We start from the raw sequence: 26,061 nt of genomic DNA, 5'->3' as shown, positions 1-26,061 counted from the left end.
ACCGCACACATTTGACTACGGAAGATTTGTCAAAGACAAGTAGCTCCTTATGAAATAATATGCTTCCGACTGGGAGGCTCATGCTCGTCATTTGGCAGAACTGCCTTCTACATCACAGCGCGGCAGGATGCTGACATTCACACCATGGAGCGAGTGTGATCAGCTCTCACCCAGGCAGATGAAAAGTGGTTTATATAGAAACTGAGAGGCAGTATCATATGGTTGCACCTGGTGACAGACTATGGTGAGAAGTGAGCCATATTAAACCCAACAGCTCTCTGTTAACAAGAGCACTTTCACTTCCTTTGGGATGAAAACGTAGTGTTTGCCTCGGATATTTTTAGTGATTTTCACGCCGCATTTTGTTTCATCCACGTCTGAGTCACAGCAGAGTAAAACAGAAAACACCCCTCACAAGTTGAAATCATCAACAGTTGTTTATTGAACTGGCGATGCCTTTCAACTCCAAGGAGCCGGTTCAAAGGAGATGTGAGAGCACACGCTGGCTCGTGTCCTCCCGATCTACTTTGGCCTTGATGGGAGTGGAGGATCATTAAGCTGCTAACAACGGGAGAGGAAAGACAAGAGTGGCTAGACACATCACAGTCTAACAACCATCATCTCCTGCACAACCGCTGTAATGCTCTCTGGTGTGATTCTGATTATAAAGGCGTAAAGCCGGGCTCACATCACTGGACATTACAGAGTACACTGAGAACATCGTTACTGATGAACAGATGTGGTCTGCGGCAGTGAGCAGTTCTCTGTCCTCTCAGGCTTTTCTCTTACTCTCTTTGCTTCAGGTGTTTTATTGGCTCGCTGATAAAGTTTCTAACATCAGGAATGAGAAAAAAGCGCACAGATATCTCTACTCAACGAGAGGCGGCATGGTGAAAATACAGGGGGCAGTGTGATCTCACACTACAGCTACACCCGACTCCTCTCTGCCGTCCTATAGGGGCTCCTCAGAGGGCTGATAGAGATCAGCACTGCGTTTTTATGTCTGCAGCGTCACCGCCTCATAGTCGTGACTGTCCCTCAGTAGCTGAAAGGTCACAGTTAACGCAGATTAAATCTGTGATTTACTGTTGCAGTTAGTTTTCATCTTGTATTACTAATACGACATCTTGCCTCTACGTTGAGAGACAGATACAGGACCAATACACAACGACTGCAACTATTATCTATGTAATGATGTTTTTGATTAATATGTTGATCATTTTTGGATTGATTGCTTGTTTTACTTTATAAGATGCCCTAAATAATTAAAAACTGTCCTCAGTTTCTGTGCGACAGGGACAACTTCTTCAAATTGAATATTTTTGAGTTTTGGACACCGTCAACTTCAATTGCAATCACAATTTTAAGACATTTCGGTTTTGGAAAACAAGCAATTTTCAATGATAAAAAACTATAAAAATCATCGAATTACATAAGAACAATTAAATGTTAGGATTTTCTCCTTGATGCATGACTTGAGTGATTAATCTATCATTCAAGTTGCAGTCAATTTTCATCCTGATTGGTTGACCAATCGATTAAATTTAAACATTTTTATAGTTAACTTTACTTGAAAAAAAGTCAGGAAAAACAAGTAGACTATTAAATTTAACATGAACGAGCAAAAACGTTTATACATCTCTCCTTGGTAATTTGAGGTGATTGGTTTTCTCAATTTTTTGAAGTATAGTCACTTTGTCAAATTTTACAGTGTAGTTCTACAATGACTTACAAGATACTGTATAAGACACAGTTTTTATTAACAACATTAATTTAGATATTTAGTCTAAATACCTTATTGGTGTTCCTTATTAATTCTAACCAGCAACAGAGAGGTAGATAAAGAAAACGAATGATTTAGAGAATGATTTTTAAAGCTGCTGTAGGTGCAATCCCCTCTAGCAGCAAGCAGCGGGAAAGTGTAAAACCTGGGAAACCTGAAAATGTCTTTTTTTAAATAAAAATATATCACTTACAGCAGCATTAAACTCATCTGGAAGATGTCCATCACGACAAGAAACATCCAAGCTCTTAACACCTCATTTTATTGTCCCAACATTCAAAAGTACAAATAATTCAAACACAACAGTTTTATGAAAAAGAAAAAACAAACATTTACAGCAAGATTTTTATTTTGTTTCCAGTTTCAGAAATGACCTAAACTAGCAAGGATAACATGAAGTCATTCATCGCAGTAATTGGATTAATAATAAGAATAAGAATACTAAGAATAATAGCAATAATAATCATAATAATCATCATTGATAATTGTTAAGTAATAACATAAGCAGGAGAGAGTAGAGAGAGCCGCGGCCATGGGGCCCTGTGAACATTTTTTCGTCTTTTTTGTCTTTAAAGATTTCGTTTATAGATTTTTCAGATAGTAAACAAACACGTCTCAGGAGGAAAATGAAAACTGACAAGAAGAGCCTAGTTCCTCTGTTCACCTTCCCTCCTCCACTACTGGCTGCGTTGTTCCTACTGGCAGGCTGCCACTATAAGGCGCTACAGGGGATGGTGTGAGCCATAGGGGTTGGGCATAGAGCGAGGTGACGCAGCCCCATGTTTCAAACACCCTGACATGCACACACACTTTCACACACACACGCACACTTCGAACAAACCACACGGCTACCTCTGGCACACGGGCGCGCGCACATGCACTCCGGGAGACACACATATACGTTTGTGTATATGTGCACTACAATCACACACACATAATCACAAACACTGAACATATGTTTATACTGTACATACGCACATTTGGATGCACTCCACGCTAACAAACATATGAGGACAAACGCACAACACGCACACAATTACATAAAGGAACATGCATACGAACATGCACACATGCGCGCACACACACTCCCACACGTGCACACAGGGTCTAGGCGGAACACAGGCACGCATCGTAAGAGTTCAAAAGTCATACAGTGTAGGAAATTAGTTCACACATCAGAACAACATTCTACTGGGGTCGTTGCATAATTCAAGCTCCCAACGGCGGCGGGGAGCATGAAGGGGTCTGGTTTGTTGGCGGGTGGGTGGATGAGTTGGTTGGTTTGTTGCCGTTATGACGTTAGAAAACTATGTGATTGGATGGCGCAGATGATGACTGGATAGTTATGATGATATAAGATGACCCGGCCCGTCAGATGACTGAGGTGTGAGAGAGAAGGATGTACTTATGCGAGCATGCGTCTGAGTGTTTAAAATGCTCTCCACACACCTCCTTCATGTTTTCAAGTCTTCACAACAAACAAAAAAAAAATCCAATTCCGTATATTTATACTTCTGGAACCATTCCCTTACCTTTCACCTTTCAAAATATATAATATATATCATATTAGAGTATATAAAATATAGAATCGGTACAATCCCTTTTCATACCTCCAGAGTACTTCTTAAGTATAGCAACAACTGCTTTAAATAACAGTTGGTGTGCAATGGTAACAATTTCTCATTTTTAAAGATTTGTTGGTATGTCATTTGAAAACATGATGAATATTTTTTTAAAAATAAGTTTTGACTCTTAAGTGATTTCGACCGATTTAGTCCAGTGCAATGAATGACCCTCAAACAACAATGGGCATTTGCTCCTTTTAAAATGTATCTGCCCAAGCCTCCAAGAGCTGAATGTTATATAAAATGTTTTTACTGAAAACTGAAAACTATGCTTTCAGACCCACATTTTTGCATAAGGTTTCATCACAAAGCGGTAGTAAGTGGAGGGAGGGTGTGGACGGAGTGGCTTTTTAGAACTACACAAACTTATCACAGGTTATATTGAACCAGAACGACTGTTTATAACATTCTATTAAGACTAAACTTTATTGAAAAAGATCTAAAGATTTCATTTTAACAAGACAAGAAAAAAGCAATAGCAAATTTAACTATTAACTAGGTTATGCATAGCGAGTAACTGTTTCTAGTAATAAGGGAAGAGCGTCCCCCAACCCTCCAGACATTTTTTTCAGTTTTCTTGACTTTTAGATTTTTTTATATTGTAATTTTGATATATTGGTACAAAGCACAAACGTACTAAAAGTTCTCTCAGTGCAGTGGACTACTGGCAGAGCCTCTCCACTAGTCGCTTTGTTCCCTTTTGCTCAGAAACGCCCCCTCCCTGTACCAGAATCACGCAAATACACAGACAATGAAACAAATAAATACATAAATACACAGATAAATTAATCAATTAATAAATATATAATAAATACAAATAAATAAAAAATAAATAGTTTAAAAAATAGATAAGTAAATAAACTGCTAAACAAATACAGTTATTTTCTAAGATTTTGTTCGGTTTCTTTTGCCGCGGTAGCTAACTGAAAGTTAATCCAAATCTTTTTTTTTCTCCACAAGCAACATGACAACAATTGAACAGTTTCCTCACAAGTTTTTCTAAGTAACTGAACCACCACTTCATAATAAGTTGTCATATGAAAAGGACAAGCTCAAACAAAAGAACAGTGACAACTCATATAGTACAGTAGATATTGTAAAACAAATGTAGACTATATATGTATATATATATCATCTATTTGTACACAGCAAATAAAGACACAGTTGTCATAGATCCTTTTTAAGGAAACAAATATCTAGACTAACGGAACTAGCTAATCATCATTTAGTTTTGACAAACGTTTCACGCTCAGCAAGTAACCTAAAAGTCAGCAAGCCAAACCAAAAAAAAAAACAAAAAACAAAATACAAAATGAAAGTTTTGTTCAGTGATTCTTACAAGGCCCAACTTCGTTTATCTGGTTATTCAGCAAAGAAATAGTCTCACCAGATTTTTTGGGCCAACAATAAACAAATATTAAACAAAGAACAGCAGCTCAAGTCAATGCCAACATCGAAGTATTTTTTTTCTTTAAACAACACATAGAACAACAAACTTGGATATTTAAGATATGTGAATAATGTAGTATAGCACCTACTGTTGATCGCTAAAAGGAAGTTCTTTTCAAATGTAAGTTCACAAACGCAGAGCGAAGAAAATGATATAGATAATGTATAGTATGCTCTCTAAATGGATAGATGTGTATATATCTATTTACTGATATCCCATATTGACTGATGACAAAAACAGGAAAACAAGTGGACAAAGGGTCTTCTTGCTTTGGGCTCTGGACTATAAGGATGGTTAGGCCTTGGAAAGACCCCTCTCCCTTCCCTTTTGGGTATCGCTGTTGAATAATTACGCACTAGTACATATGTGAAAAATTACCAAAATCACCTGCCTCAGTTTGCATCCCTTTTTTCACAAAACCTTCCATCTACAAAATCACTGCCAACTTGGAGTCCCCAAAAAACAAACAACCTTTGATCCTATAAAGTACCACGGCAGAACGACAAGACAAGGTGGTGCCCCCTCCCTCCCGCCCCGGCCCCCCCTAGTTAGCCAGTCAAAATATTTTTCTCTTTTTTCAAATCCAGATTCTTGTAAAAATTCTTCAATAATTATTATTTTAATTATCATTTATAAAAATAGATCTTCTTTCTCTTTATTTTTATCTTTTTCTAAACGCATTTTTTTCCAAGCAAAGAGATCTTCTCTTTGGCAACAGTGTTATTTTTTTTTTTCTTAAATTACTGAACATGTCGTCAGGAAAGCTAACCCATCCCCTCCCTCGCCCCATCTCCCTGAACCCCTGTGAGGAAAGACATTATGTTTTGTTTGCGATACAAAACAAAAACAATGTTAGAAATTCTTTTTTTTTCTACATCAGAGTTACGGGGATCGTGGAATCCCGTCTGTAATCGATAAGGGGAAGTTTTTAATACACACTAAAAATGAATGAATGGTTCACCAATTTAAAAAAGAGCCCCCTCCCTTTCACCGACAGGGAGGTATATAATACTAACGACAGTGGATCCGGATTTACAAAAGAAAAACAAATCCTGAATCAAGACAGAGAAAAGGTTTCAATCTAAAAAGGACGTTCTCTTCTCTGAAATAAGGGGATACAGGGATTTGCTACTGTTTACACAGAAGAGAAAAATCATTTGAACAACCACAACAAACAGAAAGAATATACAACAAAGAGAAGCCTGCATTATCACAGGAGCTTCCAAAACTCATGAACATTTTCATCATTTCATTTTTGTAATACTTAGGCAACATTGGCTTATAGGTCCAAAGTTATAATATAAGCCATTTCTAGTTCAATTTGTTTGATGGTTTGTCGGTTGCTTTGTGTTCCGGTTGGAGTTTGCTGCGTTGGATGGCTGTAGTAGGGTGGTAGTGGTAGTGACTGAAGGGGCTAAGGGACGGGTGGAGGTGGAGGGGAGGGAGGGAGGTTGGGGGCAATTTTGGAGCAGACAAAGTCGCGGGGCAACTGCTTCTACGTGTTAAAGTTCAGGACTTGTGTGTCTTGTTAGTCTTGAAGGAGACTTGCAAGACACGGTCGCCCAACCTGTAGCCGTTGAGACTGGCGATGGCCATGGCCGCCTCGTCGTAATTCGTCATGGTGACGAAGCCGAAGCCTTTGCACTTGTTGGTGTTGAAGTCACGGATCACCTTGACGTTGTTGACCGCGCCGAAGGGCCCGAACAGCTGCCAGAGCACGCTCTCATCCGAATCTGGGGACAGGTTGTACACGAAGATGCACCAGCCAGTGCCCGTGTGCCCGGGGATGTTCATGCCGACCAGGCTGGTCATGCTGTCGATGGTGATTGGGGAGAACCTGAGAGGAGAGGCAGATGGAGGGAGAGGAGAGAGAAGGGGAGGGAGAGAAGAGTGTTTTAATTGACCAGATGAAGGCATATGGTGAAACTCAATGTCTGCATCTATTGTGCATGAAATGGCCATAAACCGGTGAAAAACCTATCTCCATCTTGGTTTTGAGTGCCAAATTTTCAAACAGAATCCTCCTTCCAAATCTGAAAGCTTGCCATGATGCTCACCTGAATGATACACTACTGCCTACAGCCGTATTAAATAACATAATAAAACTTAATCTGTTAAATGCTTACAGTTCGACGGTCTAATGATGATGCATGTATGCATGTCTACGTCTAAATGCGTGACTTTGTGTGCCTCTGCAGAGCTACGACTAGATTCTCCCTGAGCTCCTCACTTCTGAAAGGCCTCCTGTCAGGAGTGACGACAGCGCTGCGTGCTGGGCTATATTCTGCTGAAGGAGATGCAGACGAAGGTTCTCTCTTTGTGTCCTTGAGTGCCTCCTTTAGGAGCTAAATTGCAGGAAGTTGTTGAATTAAACCGTTGCTAGAAATCCATCAAAGATCATGCACCAGCCTGCTAAATCTGTTCTCATTCGCCTCATAATCTTCTCCTTTTTCTTGTGATGCAAGAGATTTGAATCCTCAGTTGACTTCACTTAATTGCCTTTCCGCTCAAAGGAAAGGGAACGGAGGAAAAAAATATCCCCACTTTTAAATAAAAGGTAAATGAGACAAAAAGGTTCATTTCTTATGCCACCTCTCTCCAAGAAACGACTATAGGCATTATTGGGTGTGCTTTAATTGAGATTTCCGCTTTGCTGCAGCTGTCTCTGAGTAGGCTGCTTTCTTAAGGAAAGGGAGGGAGGGAAGAAGGAGCAAACTAAATGGAAAATGGAAGCACTTTACAGCCCACTGACATTAAGGTACAAAGTGTATTCCTCCCACTCCTCCCGCAGTCTGCAGGGTGTTCTATTCTGTTCTATTCCAGCTCGTGGCACTGATCGATAGCACTGCTTGCTGCTCAGGGCCCCCACCCGTCTCTCTCCAGCGACTATACATGGCCGGCAATCACTACGACCTTCCTGCATGACTTTAGTCATGCAGGGTTTGCTGCTGGCCATTGTGGTTGCTGTGGACGCTAATACAAGTGCCTCGGAGGGTCAGCTTATCAGCGGTGAGGGCTCTCTGCACTGATTAGACTTTTTTGATTGAATGTGCTGTACTAATACAAGATAAACAGATAGTATTAGTATATATCTATCTGTAAGATTGAGACAAGATGAAGTACTACTATAAATGTTTATGATTGAGATACAAAGGAATTTTCCTGATCACCATGGGGTGGCTGCAGCAGCAAACTGTATTATAATAGGCTCCAAATCCTTTCACTCATATCTCTACATGGCCTCAATGTCTTGTTGAGACGATATAATATTTTCCCCAGCATTAAGGAGGCGGAATCGTAACGGGCCTCATCGCGTCGAGGCCTTGTCTGACACGCTCGGCTGCCTTAAGGCCTCTCCTGCTGAGCTTGAAAAAAAACAACAACTTGGTGGTGATTTGTATGCAAAAGCTGAGGTTTGTGTCAGGAGTGTGACGGTTTTGGAGGCTAGCTACCACTGCCGCTGTGAGGATGAGTGTGCCTGTATGTGCATGTGTGTTACTGTGTGCATGCATGTAGACGTGCTTGCAAGCGTACCCATCAGAGCGGGACCAAACAGTAACCAGTGTTACAGACGAGACCAGGGGTTGCATAGCAACAGTGTAGCTGACCAGATATCTATTCTGTCCTCTCTAAAGCCAACCATCTCCAGCTCTCAACATCGTTCTTCTGTTTCCTCTCAAATAATTACCTCAGATCAGTGAAAAGCACTTCTGACTTGATACTTGATGTAATAAGGATGGCTAAAATAGACACATATACACCTTTTGAAAATGACGTAAAGACTCGGAGTGAGGGCACTGAGCTAAGTGTGCGTTTCTCTCGAGCTAAAACTTCCTCTCTGAGTTGCTAAGATGACTTCAGATGGTGTCCTCTGTGCTTGCAACATGCAAGATGCCACCGTCAGCACATAAAACATCTATCACAACAGTGGCTGCTGCTCGAGGTTATGTAACACCTATGGTAGCGAGAAAGCAAAATGAAACATGGAGGCGAAAGGAAGGAATTCGAGCAGAGCAGTGCCGAGCAAAGCTGGAGCTGTCTGCAGTGAAACAGCATTTCCTGTTTCCAGCAGGGATCCAGGTTCATCCAGCCTCATCCAATGTCCTTGCTCAACACTACCTAATCTCAGCTAGTACTGCCAAGAAATGAAGGCAATGTATCAGTTTGTTATGGCTTCCACTGCACAAATGTAAATTTATCACATAAAGGATTTGTTACATAGCTAATAGTGGGCGTACCATGGTTTTATCTAAAGGTGTGAGGGATATAGCTATAAAATCAAAGTCAGAATCAAAATTTGCTGTTCCCAAGCTACAGCTGCAGGTCGACAAGGCCGGAGAACCTGAATCCGGTAGAAAAAAACACACCTAGAAATTAGGAGTTTTACACCAGAGAACAAAATCCATTCAGTACACAGAAACAACCCAAAACAATCCAAACAACACCAGCACTTGTCATAATCAAAACAAAGCAAATTCATCACCACTGAAAACAAAGACTGATTGTTTTCTGTTTTTTGTTTTTTTTTCACACACCTTAACCCGTTGGTAGGGTTTGAAAACCAACTCAAGCTTACGAGGAAAAAACCAAACAAATCAAAGAACCAAAGATGCAGTTGACCTTGAACGAATTGTCAAACGCAAAGTGACTGCAAAAATACAAGGAAACATAAACTAAAGGAAAGAACAGAAGAAAAAGGATATTGAAAAATCATTGAGTCAACATGGACATCTGGCATTGGGTGAAGTTTTTAATTACCTCTTTACGCCATAGGCCATATTAAGCAAATTGTCCAGCCTGTAAAGAGAAGGAGGGTTCTGGGGTTAATGGTGGGCAGATGGTCGACTCACTCAATGGAACTAATGTTAAGTCCCTGTAGGAACTGCATGGTCCTCCTCACTCAAGAACAAACAAACCCATCTATAGTTGGCCCATTACACTGAGGAGCCCCACCACTAAATGCTATCATCAGTTAATGAAGCTACAGTACCATCTTTTTGGTCGGCACTTGCTCGGTCGGCCACTGTGCTCCTTCATAGCCCTGCACTTGCTAATGTCGGAGCAGAGTGGTGCAGGCACATTGACATTACTGTAGGTACGGCCGTTTAATTGTTATACAAGTCTACAGGTCACAGTTCAGGATTACAGACACATACGGAGCACGAATGGCAGCAGGGCGGGAGCATACGAGGATGCTAGTCTTGCCATAGTGCTACGCAAATGACTGGTTTTACGTGCAGGAAATTGCATGTGGGTATCCATACAATTCATGCTGCCACATTGATGTTTCACTTGAAGAAGATTTTTAAAAATAAACTATGGTCTTTAATTTGTGTTGTCTCAATTGAGAGAACACCTGAGATGACAGGAAAAAAAATGATCCAGAGTTCTGTCAGTGTAATGGTTTGGCATTTGAATAATGGTGAGCGGAGAGGTGATGATGATTGAGTATGTTCTCTATGAGTTGGACCAACAAAAAACACACAACTGAACATTAAACTAGCCATGAAATTGTGAATGTCTGTCTTTGTGGCTTGGGGTCAACCTGTTAAGTGCTAACAGGTCGGGTGGAATGGCTGAGTGTTAGTCAGAGGGTGTCCTCTGTCTAAAAGGGTTAGTTTTTGGGAAATGTTCTGGTTTCATAATAAGATGAGCCCCGCGAGCTACAGCCATTGCAGTCAGCCAGGGTAAACTGCAGTTTGTGTGTAAGTGTGTGTGTGTGTGTGTCTGTGGGCAGTATGAAATGCTGGCCCTCTTGGATAGATGCAGTCTGCTTGGTGACTCAATGACCTTCATTCCTCACTTGGGTCTGGCCTGTCTCATGTCTTATTAACTCCTCTGGCCTAATGGACAGGGGCCACGGCTTATTGAGCAACAGCTGGCCAGTGACGCCTCGTTCCTCTTGAAAACACTACAAACTCTCTGACTTTGACTCGACTATCAGGGTTGTTTCTCCTTTTCTTTTTCAGTCAACAAGCGTTTGCTTTCTTGCAACAAAACTGCTTCACAAAACCTTCAAGTAAGCATTGTTTTTTATCACAAAAGAATCCAGGTAACCATTCATTCACATTATTGTTTTCTTACTGCACAACTTCACTATAATTTGATTGCAATTAAGAAAGCAATTAGGTTTTAAAGGCTTGTAATAAATGACTTATTTAATAATAATAATCACAATACAAATTATATTGATGATTTTTTAATTGAATTTATATTGCATGTTAGAGACAACAGATCAGCAGTCTACTAATCAGGGACAATTTAACACCAGGATGCCAGGTAATTGTAGTTAAGTACCTTATAGATACTGAGGAGAACGGTAATAAGTTGTGTTTTAAAATATAATAATAATACTGGCTCATAAGTCGCTCATGCTGATGTTTTTTTAATTTAAATTAAAGATGCATTCAAATGTTTAAAAGAAGTCATGTTGTGATAAGCACTCACGTTGAAATCCCCACAGCTGAGTTAATTAACATCACCATTTTACATTTTACATAAACATTTTGAGTACTTTGTAGGCTGACTTATTATCCGGGTTCAAAGTGTGTTTGCATTATAGTGCTCTTCGCTGTATAAAAAGTCTGGAAGCAGCCCTAAAACAAAGAAAAAAAAGCAGAGGAAAGGATATACGGAGTCATTAAAGCAGTAATTAGCCCATTATGTGGGGAGGGAACAAGCAGGCTGCTTTGTGGGTAAATGAGTCAATTGGAAAGGATGCTCTGAGGAGAGGCGCTCCAGGCCCGCGGAGCACGAAGACATCTGCTGGCCGCCGGGCCGTTGGGCCACAACAAAACAACCTGCTGCAAACACTCTCGCTCTCTCTCTCTCTCTCTCTCTCTCACATACACATGTACGAATGCACACTGATGCACGCTCACCAGCTTTTCACACTGCCTCTCCAAGCTCGATATAAACAATAGGGCTTTTGTGCTTTCTCTCAATACATGTTAATGGAGGAATGGGCGTTTTTGTCTTTTCTTTTTTGAAACAAAAAATCTTTTCAATTAAAATTGGCTCCTGCCCTGGATATAATAGGGCTAATTTGCTAATTAGTACCATTAGTTAACGACAGAGGATCGGAAACGAGCCGGGATCTAGGCCTAGCTGTATTGTGCTTGAGTCGATTATGTTTGCTGTCTTGGAGAGGAACCATACAAGCGCGTTGTACATTAAGTTGTGTTACAGCAGGCGCAGGATTGTTTTGTATTTTGCTTGGACTAATTTTTACTTTACGTATAAGCAAGTGTGTTAAACAAGCAGGACAATCACTAATGGATTTTATTTTCAGCACTTATTTACATTTCATTTTGTTTCAGACTAAGTACATCTCTTCTCTTTTGCTTCATTATTTTTAGTTCATCAGATGTATTTAACTTCAAAACATACCATAACATAGTATATCTTTAATTTTTATCTAGTCTTTTCATCAGATAAAGAGAACAAACAATAGAGCAGGTTTGACTGAATACTGTGTAACATCATGCATGGTTATCCCTAAAAGACTTTTTTTTTAAAAAAAGGGAAAGGGGGCAGATCGAGCTCATTTCTAACTTCTGAAGTGTTGAGGTTTTAGAGGAGGGCTCGGGAGCAGAGAGCAGGAGCACAGGGACACAGTGAGGAAGTGTCCTGTGGTTGTGAGTTGTGATGAGAAGCGACAGCTCTCCTGCAGAGCCTGTAAATTGGCTTGGCGTATCACAGACACACAGCCACGCTACATCGCTCAGGTGTCACACCGGGGAAGCCGCTCCAGAAGAAAAATACCTTCCAAGCTCTGACTTTGATGGTAAGTAAACAGCACGACCGGCTTAGTGTTATTGAAAGAGAGAGGAAATTGTATAAGCACATGTTCTGTATCCGATTCTGAAACATTCTTGTTGGATTGGATGATGGAGCATAATGTGATATGATCACCCGTTTCTACCATGTTTTTTGTGGGTGAGGTGACCTCGAAGACCTAACCATCTGTGGGTATGGTATTTAAATTTAAGAAAGGATTGTTTGTGTCATTAGTGAGTGACAGGAAATGACCAGGTCGGATGCCGTATATACAGTATGTTAGCCATTACTGTATATGATGTCAGTGATAGCTTGCTGACCTGGGCAAAAAGCTTTTTTTTCTTTTCTTACCTTAAATTAATTTGGGCATTTTTCACTTTAATTTGCTAAGACATTAGTTGCACTTAAATAACTGCAGCTGCTATTGCAGGGACTTATACAGTATTTAAGACAGTAGCTTATGTTTTGCAAGTCAAGCAAATGTATATTTATATCTGCAATGCGTTTAAAGTGAGTCAAAATACAGAGATGCACTCCAACATTATGGTTCATTGCATCAATCTGACCTTATAATGCAGAATCCTGGCTTCTATTGGCATCTCTTTTGTTTGATAAGTATTTATAAATTTTTTATCCAAATCCATGTTTTTGCCCAGGCCTCAGAGGGAAAATTCTGGGAAGTGTTGGCTCAATGGCAGCATGATGAAATGAGGGGAAATACGTAGTTGTGAACGACAGAACCCCACAGTCTCTTATGAACAGTTCCTCTCTGATCTGGGTGGACCCACACAGAGCACTCACAGGGCCTGTTTTATTGACACCTGCACCAGGTGCAGAACTCACAGCTGTTGTTCAAAAGGGGGACGTATTTGCTGGAATAAATGTTCACAGGAAAAAAAGTTGCATCATTGTTGATAACACAGACGTGGCTATGAGTCATGCTCTCAATGCGTAGGCGTTACATCCCCTGTTCGAACAGTGTAAATTGCATTTGGTGCAAATGTTTTCCAAATCAGGCCTGTTGTTTAGAACAGATGTGTTTATGGTCACATAAACCGAGAATAAAATTGAGTTTAAGACCGATACAGACATTATAAATCTTTCATATCCACATATAAAATAGGAATCCTGTTCGTCATTTATTGTTCCCAAACACACTGGTTTTTCGATGGTTAAGCACAATATCAATCGTACCACATTAGAAAACATAGTAGTTTCAGAATTCAAGGTGTAAAATGATAACGACATATACATATAACTTCCTTTCCACTAACTCAAACACATTAGCCTGGAGATTCCCAACCTTTTGAGCAGATGGCCACCTTGACCCCAATCTACTTTTTATGTCAACGGCACTTTGAGTTTCATTTTGTTACATCATAAAGTCTCTGAAATCGAGCCGGGAAGCACGAGGAGCCGCTGGTTCTGGGAAGTATATTTCCCATTCTGAATTCCCATTACAAGTCTCCCGGTTAATGTCACAATGCTACAGCTGCTATGGCCATTACTTTAAATTTGTGTCTGAGAAATGTTTTTAGGCACTTGGCTTAAAATACAACAATCCTCATGAGCTTCACTGACTATTGCTAAGTATCAGTAGATCTTACACTTGGTCGGCTCCCAAGGTTGGGAAACTCTGCATTAACTATGCACCTTTAAAATCACATACATGTACCCAATATAAATGCTGTGACAACACTACCTGAACCCTTTCCCACTTTCTTCTCTGACCATCTCCATGCCTCGCCCCAGCACTCACCTGAACCTCTGAGCCTGGTGGTGGAGGGGGCCTGGATATCGACGGTTGGGGGACTGGTAGAGTTGTGACAGAAGAGCTTGGCTGGTCTTCTGGCTGGGGTTGTTGGCGAACTTGACCGTGATGGGCTCGGCGGCACCCGATGGCTTCTGTCCGTTCAGGCCCTTGATGGCCTCCTCAGCCTCTATCCTCTTATCAAAGCGGATGAAACCCACACCTCGGGAGCCACCTGCGGGGCCAGCAGATCACAAACAAACACAGGCCCCTTTTACTTTACAGGGTTTAGAGGGAACAGCCACGATCAATACATTCGTAGTATGTGGTCGGCTAATTTTTTGTCCTTTCCCACTCCAACGACATCAAACATCTTTTTCCCAAGTAGTCTTTCTGCTTTTGTTGTTGCAATTTCTTTAACTGATAGTCAGCTGCCTTAATATTTGTTTATTAATTAATAACTAATGATGTATGAAACGTGTTAGATGTTTTTCAATTAGAAAACTATTTTAACCACTGATATGACCTATGTATAAGTGGAACTCCTGTCTGTCCCTATTCAACAACTGGCTCAACAAAATCCATCCCAGTTTGTACAGAATGTCTTTTTGTATTTTTTAAATGACAAATGACATGTATTTGAATTAAATACATTTTCACATAATCAGTATTTTGTATTTTATTTTGATATATTTGAAATGCAAGTATCTATATCTTTGATTGTTATTTTTAATCAGCTAGAATCAAGAGAGAGTTCAACAAGACCATCCATCCCACCTCCCTTTGAAACTGAAACCTGATGTGCTGCATTTAACGAAAGGATTCGGAGTAGGTTTAGAGAAAGACAGAGATAAATAGCATGACATTACTACACAGACACACACCAGCCGTAGACTAGTGCTGTGAAGTGGCTTTGGCTCTGTGTCTGTTTAAAGCCCATCAGTCCATTCTTCCTTCATGCTATGCTCCAGTCACAGTCAGTCATACACACACTCTTCACGCATTGTTCTCAGTGACATTTGAGCCGTTTCCTTGGAGATATTTTTTGACTGCCACCTGAGAGAAACATTTAGAGATGTGCTTCCTGGGAGGTCCTTTATTGGTGTCTGTGAATGCTCTGTGTGCGTTACTGACTGTATATATATGTATACGTGTGTGTGTGTACGCGCGCACTGGTATCTATTAATGGATGCTGTGCCTTGTTTTAATGAGGCTGCCTAGATGGCCCAGAGGATGCTCGCTCAGTGACAGCAGCACTCTGCTGAAGAGACTATTTACATAATACTGTGTGTGCACACAGGCATGTCTGTGTGACTGAGACTGAATAAAAGAGAGGCAGTGAGAAAGAGGGGAATTTTGTGTTTGAGCATCATTGTGTGCAGTCTCTTTCTCACACATAAAAACCCTCCTTATTGTTATTCCACATTTTTGTACATGCCATCCCTCTCCCCATCTCTTTTTTATACTTCCTGCTGGCTTGTCTCATGGTACTCGTTCCCCTGCATTCTTATTCTGAGAAGCACCTTGACCATCTCGCTTCCCCCTTTTGTTCTCTTTTTCTCTCCAGGACACAGGCAGCACAAGGTTATTTACTTTCAAGAGAAGCTGCAAAATAAGAAGCCGCTCTTTGAAAGCCAATCACAGACGAAAAATGTCTCCTTATAAGTCCTGCGTTGGACATCGAACCAAGAGAATTTCAGGTGAAGCTTATCTGCCAATTTGCTGTTGTTTTTTGTACAACATTGTTCAGAAAAAACTGAACAAACAAAATTTAAAAAATGATTTATTGCATAAATGTGTCTGGAAGTCGGGTTTTAGAAATACAATTTACAAGCACAAACGCTGTAGTTTTACCTTTTTTTCCCTTACTTAGAGGACCTAAGAAGCTCATTTGCACTTCTCTGCAGATTTCTCGCCTCTTTCAAATACTGGAAGCCTTTTCTTAGCTGTCAACATTGAAAAAGAACCTAATTTACTCTAAGCTGTGGTGATAAGTGTCCTCCTGCAGCAGTAAACAACTTTTTGGTGCAGCAAGGACATAAAACTCATGTGAAAATAATTTCAATCAATTTGCTCCTTTTCATAAAAATGCTAAAAGCTGAAAATGATGACCAGTACTTTAAGTTTTGTGTGTCATCAACAAGGAACAGTCTTTTTGGAAAGTCTTAACTGACCCCACACACTCTGCGATACTTAGACATGATGAACAGCGTTTCCCCTCCGCCTGTTCGATGATCTCATTAACTCCTATTGAGTGTAAATTATTCTGTTTTATTTTCTTTTTTTCTGGCTCCCTCTCCCCTGACAGGCGTTCACATGTTCCCCTTCTTTACTTCCTCTTGTGCCAACCCTGTACCTGTACATTTTAATTAGCTTGTCAGAAGCAGAAAAATAACAATTCTAATGGGATCTACACAGTGCAAACAACAACCATTGTTGTTCCTGCGGTTTTTCTTCATCTATTACTGTAGTTGTCATCCGTGTGCTGTGTGTGAGGTAAAATGGGGGTCACTGCTGTGTCTTTTGGGAGAGTTGTTTTGAGCTACAGTCAGTAACTGTGATTGGTAAAAGAAATTTATACATTTATTTTCCCCAATATGCCTGATAACTGGAGTCTGCCCAATTGCAAGACATACTACTGCTGGAAGGCAAGGGTAGGGCCATGCTCAAGGGCAACTCGGCGGTAGTTAAGGAAGAGGTTAGCATTGCTCATTTACTTCCTCTGCTCAGACGAAAGAGCAGAAGAGAGGACTGTATTTGTCCTTTAATCCTCACACTTGTTTGGCCTTGAGCTGCTCCTGAGCTGGTTCTGGCTGGAGGGCCCCTAGATAAATGCTTGGCATACTGATGAAGGCACGCACGCACGCACACACACACACACACACACACACACACACACACACACACACACACACACACACACACACACACACACACACACACAGATCTTAAGTGATGACTTGAAGAGATGCTACTGAGAATGAAGTGTGACAAGAGGAGTAGATTTGTCCATGATCATTTGCGATCATCCGTGACCGATTTCAGAGTGTTTATATGTCTCTGTGTATGTGAGTGTGTGTGTGTGTGTGTGCGTGTAAGAGAGAGAGAGAGAGAGAGAGATCACTATGTGTGTATACTTGAGTTTGTTGAAGTGCACACCAGGGACTCTTGTCCTTGAGTCTGTGCAATAGCAATGTGAGGAGGTGAAACAGGTCAGGTGGCAGTTGACCTCATCGCACATATTATTTTCTAACAATATGTGTGTGTGTGTGTGTGTGCGCGCGCGCAAGTGTATCCAGTGCAGACTAGAGCAGTCCTAGGGTATAACACAATCCACTTGTTTAAGGATTCAAGTTACAATAAGAATAAGCTACATTGAGTTCAGGTGGTTTAAATAACATGGATGTTCTTTGGTTCAGATGCAGAAGAGTGAAGTAGGGATTGCTCAATGTGCAGGATAAACACTTAATGCTGGTGTGAAATACGAACCTAATGCAGATGTAAGTGTGCAAAGTTTGTGACAATGTATGAGCAGACAGCACTGACTTTTCTACTGATTTGATCTGACCATCCTGTTCTTTTTCCTTGTTTTTTGCTTTGTACCTTGCTTGGTTTTCTTTACTACAGTGTAAAAATGTGTGCATCTGAACAATTCCATATATTTATTAGCCTGGGGGGAGAGAGAAGCTATTATTGGTAATACATATCAGTGGAATAAACAAGGTTAAACTTGAAATTGAAAAAAACATCTGACTTTTGATTTTCATACTTCCTCACACTGCTGTTTATACTGAATGTATCTTTATGTCGTGAGGTTCACCAGACATCACATTAGCTTATCAAATATCCCACAACTGTATTTATGATTAGCGTGTTCCGAGGTTGTCGCATCAGATCAAATCATTGATATGATACAAAACGACTGGAAGACAAGTAGGATTATGTACTGCCTCTTCTTTTTATCTTTGTTAGTTTTCCAGCATTAGTTTGTTAAAGAGTAAGGTCGGCACTGTCTGAATTTTTACTTATTATCAACAATAAACCCTGAAACAACAAAAGGCTGAAACAATGTGTTCTTAAAACTCTCATTACTTTATTGACTTTCCTCAGACCTTTCCTCAACCTTAAGCCCATATGTTCCTACTGTAACATTTCAGGACAGTGTGGGTGAGACCGGATGCCATCCTGGGTGCACCAGTGAGATGTGCATAATTTGTGCTTATGTATATACTGTGTTTGCAGTGTATTTATTACTTTTTTATTTATTTAAGATTTACATTTTAAGTTACTTTGTAAAACAGCTAACACTGTAGTTTTTCCCAAACATAATTAAAACACGAGCAAACATACATTTGTTTGGTGTAATTTTCAGTTGCAGATAAATACATATTTAGTGAAATGATGTATGTGGAATTGACTCAAAGTAAACTAAAGTCCTTCTAAAGGATATTATTCAGATATTTAGTATTTATTTAAGAAGAAAAGCATCTACTCAGTAGAGATTACTACAGTATTACATGACACCACACCCATCTTCGAACAAAAAACTGAAGTAGATCCATTATGCTCATTTTCAGATTCATTATTTTAGTTTGGATTACTACCAGAACTGGTTTACATGCTTTAATGCTAAAAAAAACCCATCAGTTTTCTCATACTGTCCACTGCTGCAGCTCTGTATTCCCCCTCTGTCTGAAGTGCTCTGTTTTAGCTCCTGTGTCATTAAGGCCACCCCTCCTGAATACCTAGTGTCGTCTGATTGGTCAGCACACCTGCACACCTGCACCCAGCACCACTAACAACAACATAGCAGCTGTGCTAAATCAATTCTTACGAGCCAAACTAGTGGCTAGGCATAAATTATGCAAATGTGTGACATGGTGACGTAGTGTGAAGTCACAGAATTAAAGGCGGGACTACTGACGAGGCGTTTCAGGAGCAGTGTTTTTCCGTGGGGGTGAGGAGTCTCTGTTGGTGCGGACTTTGACTTTTATAACTTTCAAGATCTTTTACATGCACAAGAACAAACTGTATATAAAACACTGAAGGAAAGGAGAAAAACAAAAAACGCATCAGGTCTCCTTTAAACCTGCTTGTGACACTATCACGCTAACAACAATCAGTCCAAAGTTCAAAGTACTTAAAACTGTGTTTGAGGTAGTTCCTGCTAAAATAGGTGTCTCCTGGACCACATCCTGCCATGATGACACACACAGACTCACAAGTGGAAAACATCATTAACTGACGCTGTCACGGCTAGTAATTAATGATGTGCAAAAATGTGCACAATTAATCCACACTCAAGGTGTATTTAGCAGTCTTTTATTTCTGCTGTCGTGCCTTATTAACATATTAAACCTTAGAAGAGTTTATTTTTCTCCTGCTAAACATTATAACAAAAACTAACTTGCAATCTATGAAGCAGGCTGCCAGTCTACTGAGTCCAACCTAATGACTGTCCTTTCAACCAGCCCCAGAAGCCTTGCCTACTTATCAACGGCCAGCCAGCCATACAGGCAACATTAGAGCACAATGTACTTACTAAGGTACAGCAATCTGTCTTTCTCACTCCCTCTCTCTCTTCTTCTTCTCACTCTCTTTTTCCGCTCTCCCTCTCCTCCACAGTAATCAACGGAGGCTTATGTAACTCTCTCTACCTGTGCTTATCTCTCCCTAACACACACCGACAGGCACATTGGCTGCCTTACTAATAACACGCTACCTCAGTCTGGGGAGGGGGGAAACAGGGGGAGAGAGGTTGGAGGGGGGGCAGAAGGAGAGCGAGTGCTGGGGGTGGGGACGGGCACAGCGGGAATGAAAAAGAACGAGGAGTGAGGAAGGAAAGGACAAAAGGAGAGAAGGTGATAGAGGAGAATGTTAGGAGGTGACGGTAAAAGGATGATGATGAAAGGAAACAGAGCTATTCTTGCTTGCTCCTACCCAAACAAAGCCGCTCTTTCTCTAAAACCCACTATTATTTCCCCAAACACTGACTGACTGACGGAGAGAAATGACTGCTCCTCTGAGAGACCAGAGGAGAGGAGAGTGGTGAGAAACCTGGCTGCAGTTTAATGAAAGACACGCACTTTCTTTTCAGTTTTCCAGCATCTAGTGCATCGTATCCTTGTAGACAGGCAGATATAGACACATGCAACGATGCACGCACACATAAGGAAAGTGGTGAAATGTTTTCAGGTACTCCGATGCTCCATTTTGCTTCCTGTTAGCTATATTGTGCCAACTGTATCAAATGATTCGACTTGCCTTTTCAAAAGATTTACAACGTGGCAGAGGCAGAAAGAAACCCTCTTCCTGCTGTCTTCTAATTATGTGAGGAAAAAAAAAAAGCAATGTCCTTGTTTTAAGTAACATTAGTGTGCCTGGGTACAGATGGCATTTGAAAAAGCAGTGAGAGGAGAGACGAAGGGACTTTGAAGAGTGGAGGTGCCCTGTGCTTTAGCCTTTGTCAGAGCAGAGCTTCAACCATCTGTCTGATGTGTGTGCGCACATGTATCGATGTGCATATCTGTATGTGTGCATGTTTGTCGGCTACTGCAGAGAGGAGGCACTAAAAATGATAAAAACAAAAGGTAGAGAGATGGGGATGAGATGATAGTGCGAGTCAAGGCTGCAGTCATGCCACCTAGAGGGTGCACCTCTCCGCTCGTATTACCTTGACCGTTCTGTTCTCTACCACTGAACAGGAGGAGGACAGGGATTCGGTGTGGTGTCAGTCTGAAGGGGAACATCCATTATTCAAGTCGAGAGGAGAGAACGTACCAAGTGTACAGAGGAAGGGTAATTCCTTTGAGAAAAAACAGTGCAAACGTGAATGGTGTGAATGTAAGAGGAAACCAAAGACCAAAGGTTGGTTTGTGAGGAGACTTCTTGGACTCCATTTTCATGGTATTGGAAAGACTAGTGTGAGCAGCACTATGGAGTGGCCCTTGCCCTGACCTTGAAATGGATGTTGTTTTGGTATTTCATGTACCCAGCACAGCGGGAATGGCACAAAGGTGAAAGGAGAGGCAAAAAGAGACGGGAGTTCCATGCAGATGAGACAGCACAGTGAGATGTTGGTATTTTGGTGAAAATTGGCTTTGAGGGTGCACTGAGAGTAGAAGGGTTGATCTGTTTAATAATTCTTGAGCTGATAAATTTGGTGATTTTACCTGTAAGAGCAAAAGGAATGCTTGAGCTACAGAATATGACCAACCAGAGGTCACATTTAAATCAAAACCAACAACACAAGTTAATTGTGACTATAGAGATAATGCCAGTAAAACAGTCTGTACTGCAGATTACTCAACGACTATTATGAGTAGACAGTATGAAAACTTTCCCTTCCTCGATTAAATCACCACAGCTATCTACAAGTAGTAGGATGAATATGGGTGTCCAATCAGCTGCTTCTAACTCAAACAAAGCCACGCAGCGTGCAGTCATATCATCTTGATACTGCATACTATGTATCGCGAGTGAGCCCAACCAACACCAGGCTGCTTCAGAATATTGTCAAAATTGTCTGTGCACCATACGCACAGGAAACCGGTCAGTTATAACTTCCTGGGGACACTGAAATCTTTCTGTTCAAGGGGGCACAGCTGTGTGCTTTCTGGCTTTCTTTCCAAGTTATCTGGCAAAAGTGGTGTTTCAGTTACATTTTGGGTGGGGGTGGGGTGGGGGGGTGAGTCACGAAGCAAGTAGTCCTCAAACAATTTTAGCCAGTGCCATTATTGTTGCATGTAAACATTATCAAATTTTTATAGCCTCCGACAGAGTCAGTAACTGTGCACAAGAGCTGATCAATGTTGAATGTTATCCACGCAAACTACAACATGACAGGACTGCAACTAACTCCAGAAAACATGAATTCAGCTTTAAAAGGCATATCATGCACTTCTGGCAGCATATTTGTGAACTTGTCAAACAATGTAATGTTTTTTGTCTTGTAAGAGCAAGACAAAGCTTTTTTCTGAGCTCTCGATATACAGAATACAACTTGGCAATAAAAAATACCAAAGAGTCTAAAAAGCTTTCAAACATAGATGCCTCATCCTGTATCTGTAAAATCTCAAGGTAACTCAACCTTCATTTAATGCTATTTTGATGATAAGCAACTTGCCTATTATACTACTGCAGCTCAGTGGCAGATAACTATTCATTCACTGTGCAAAACCAACTTGTTAACAGTAATACTGGCAACAATGCCATGGACGCTTGCGACTCGTTACCATGGGAATCTTTCCCATTGCTGCCTTCCATCCCACATGAAGGGAGCACGAAATCAGCCTTTTCACAGCCAATCCTTACACGCGCACTCAGCAGCAATTTAGTTTCACATCAGAGCCAGCGTTTGTCGAAGCCAAGTATGTGGATCGATTGTATTTGCAGTCATTGATCAGGTAAGCATTGACCTCTGCTCGCACACAGGTCCGGGATGGAGAACCAGGAATGGCCAACTATCGATCCGATGCTGTCTCTGATATTATATCTGTTTCAAATTGAGGCTAGTCTAAACCGGCTGTCAGAGCACAAGATCACGGCCCGGCTGCAATCCCTGAAGGTTAGGAAGAAAGGAAGGAGGGGGAATCCGGCCTGCACTATTTGCGCTGCTAAAGAGACAAAATATGCTTATCCACTCAGAAGAAATCAATGGGCAGAGGACGGCAGAGAGTAGGGCGGGGGGGGGGACAGAGGACGATGCCTCAGAGATATCCTTGTCAAATTGATGTTGCGTTCGCTCTCTGAGTCTCTGGGGGCAATTTGGTAGTTTTAGTGGATTTTGCTTCAGCTGTCTCTGATTCTGAATTATCCTAACAGTGATGTTTTTAAAGTCGCTGCTTGTCTTCATGCGCAGAAGAGTGACTGCGGGGTGCATCCTGTTGATGAGGAGGTCATTTAGAGAACAGACTTCGTGTTCCCAATTTAACAGAGCAGGAGCTGGGGATCATCAGCCCATCTGCCAGTGGTCACTGGAGAACATCAGTTACTTCAACAACTTTAAGTATCATTGCTGTTTCCATGCATTTCAGTCCGCGCATCGCTCCTCTCTCTAGCTGACTCCGCTTCTGCGGACAGAGTTTGGGTGTGTCCCAAGGAGAGACAGTAAATCACTGGGTGTCACTGTGACCCGACTTCAAGGCACCGTGATGATGATATCGTATCTACAACATACAGAATGACCTAAGTCTTAAAAAGACATGACTAATAAAGTCATTGTATTACACACAATGATGTCAAGGCCACAAAATTAACATTAAGACATCCCGAGGTAGACTACCTGGACAGTGCACCACGTTTTGGACCACAAACCAGTCTGACACACACAACACCAATCTGTCTGTCTCCCACTTTTCTCCGCATTTCTCTGCCTCTCCTTTCTTGTTTTGTACTTACATTTTTGGCAGTCACAGGAGAGTTTTAATTTGCAGCCCATTTCTCTCTTAATGGCAGCAAGTGTGTGGGTGTGTGTGTGTGTCTATCTCTTGTGTGTGTATGCCTGGTACAGTAACGGAGAGGAGAAAAAGATGAGTCAATGATGCCAGCATACTACTCTCAGGGCCCTTCTAAAGTCCTCCATGTTTTTAATCACCAGCAACTCTAACATCTAATTGATCATTAACATTTCTCCTGCTGATCCTTATCCCTCTGGGGACACCTTGCAGAACATCTCTCACATTATTATCATTTATGTCCATGCGTGTCCGTGTCTGTGTGTGCGTTCTTGAATCTTTGTATATTTCAGTGTTAAAGCAGGTAGGTAGGGAGTAGGTCAGGAAAGACTATGTGTGAAAGAGTGTACTGACCAGTGATAAGTCTGCATTCTACAAGGAAAAACTGTGTCTGGTAATGATAGCTGTGGATAAAAAATGTGATGTTTACATGAGGTTAAAGTCAGGTGAAATCACCTGGCACGAAAGACCAGCCAATAGGAGATTTGACTAACATCATTAGATAAAATAAGTACAGTTTGGTGTGTGATTTCAAGTCCGCCTCCACTACAAAATATGTTTTTACAGTTGAATGTTTGAGCTTCGCTGTGCATATTGATGTACAAACAGTTTGGAAGCCAATTCTGGTCCAATATTAAAAAAACTTGAAGCCTTCATTGCATACACACTGCATAAAGGAGTTAAACTTTGATATGAAACATATTTGCATAATCATAGATTCAGGATTTTTATAATGAGTAAGGAGTAGATGTAATTTTAAAGATATTAACAAGATAATAGAAGTTTTCTTTGCGGGAAAAACCATAGCAGAAACACATTATTTGCCAAAGTATAGTCTTTTATATAAATCTAAAAATGTGTCCAGAGGGATCTTTCAATTAGATCAAGAAGTATTTTTTTGTACACGCTTTGCATTTTAGAAAGTTGCTCAAACAATTGTCTTTGTACTTTCTGAGAGAAAGAAATGGGTTTTCCCTGCAGTGCGGTTAGGAATCAATTAATAACATCACACAATAAAAGTTATGAAAAAATGTGTGTGTGATATTATAACAGTGTAAATATTTGATTTTACTTTTATTGATATCACAGATTGAACTAGCAATTTCCTAATCCAAGCCCAGGTTAATTTAATTCCTTTATTATAAACAATAGCTTAACTGGCTTTATTCTTAAAAAAACAAGTTAGCCTCAGCCTATTTAAGAGAGGAATGTGTCATTATTAAACCTTTGACTGTCAATTTTAAATCACAGGATGGGAAAGGAATGATCATGTGAAATACTTTTCTCAAGTGACCAATTTTGTTTGTGTTCATATTATTCCCAAAGGTGGAAGTGAACTGCTCCAGCAACGTATCTGAACATGCTTGTGACGCTTCATACATGCCAGTCAAGAATCAACCAGCAAAACCAGCACTGTTGAGATTTGTGTTATTGATGGTGGTATTGGTTGAACACTGTTTTCCGTGGCCTTGCTAGAAGTCCCCTGCATGGGGAGAAGCATGTTGGTATGACCGGTCTGTTAGTAAAATAAATGGGCAGGGGATGTGCCAACTTCATCTAAATGTGTGTTGATGAGGGTAGAAATGGCTCCATCTTTTTTTTCCACCTCTCCCTTCCGCTGCCCTCCTCCCTTTGCTTCCTCCCTCTTCTCATTTCCTCTCCTTCCCACGTCTCTGCTCATCCACGCTCTCTGTTACTTGCCTTTCTTTCCATTTTCTCTGCCCCCCCTCTCCCTTGTCTGCACTCCCCTCTGTCTCCTTTGCCTCTCCTTTGTTTTCCTTTCCTCTGCTTCTTTCCACTCTTCTCTCTCACCCTCTCTCTCCTCATCTGCTCAGTGTGTACAGACAGGCGTGCACTTCACCGCCAGCAGTGATTTATTCTGCTTAGGCAAATGAGTGTGGCTTACAGCATGCTGCTCCCTTTCTGCTTCATCAGTACACATTGCACATAACACTGGAGCAGGTTGCAGCCTGTAGGCACACACACAACCCCTGAAATGGATCTAAGAGACACGCTGGAGGGGTTCTTCTGCAACACAAGGGGCTGATGTGATTCATTCCTGTGTTTTGGATGTAGTGGAATGTGTAATTGAGCATGTATATTACACAGCTTGTGCCCCTCATGTAATCATTGTTTTTACCGCAGCGCCCTCAGTTGGGGACGCGGTGGGAGAAATCATCGCCTGTTGAGGTCACTCACTCACTTGGCAATGCTCGGTG

The 26,061-nt window shown here is 41.1% G+C and overlaps 1 protein-coding gene across 1 annotated transcript in view; it reads right to left on the bottom strand.

The window, feature by feature from the left end:
• Positions 1-2,026: 2,026 nt before the first annotated feature.
• The window catches only part of elavl4 (ELAV like neuron-specific RNA binding protein 4), an 84,542-nt gene continuing 60,507 nt past the window's right edge, over positions 2,027-26,061 (bottom strand). The window contains 3 exon segments of the mRNA XM_084355479.1: positions 2,027-6,695; positions 9,617-9,655; positions 14,397-14,622. Coding sequence (XP_084211605.1) covers positions 6,368-6,695; positions 9,617-9,655; positions 14,397-14,622 — 593 coding nt within the window. The 3' untranslated portion in view covers positions 2,027-6,367.

The sequence above is a fragment of the Pagrus pagrus genome (assembly GCF_965226575.1).
Source record: "Pagrus pagrus genome assembly, chromosome: 6".
In the NCBI taxonomy this organism is placed as follows: Eukaryota; Metazoa; Chordata; class Actinopteri; order Spariformes; family Sparidae; genus Pagrus; species Pagrus pagrus.
Note: the sequence above shows the minus strand (reverse complement) of the source record. Positions and strands in the feature narration are given on the sequence as shown.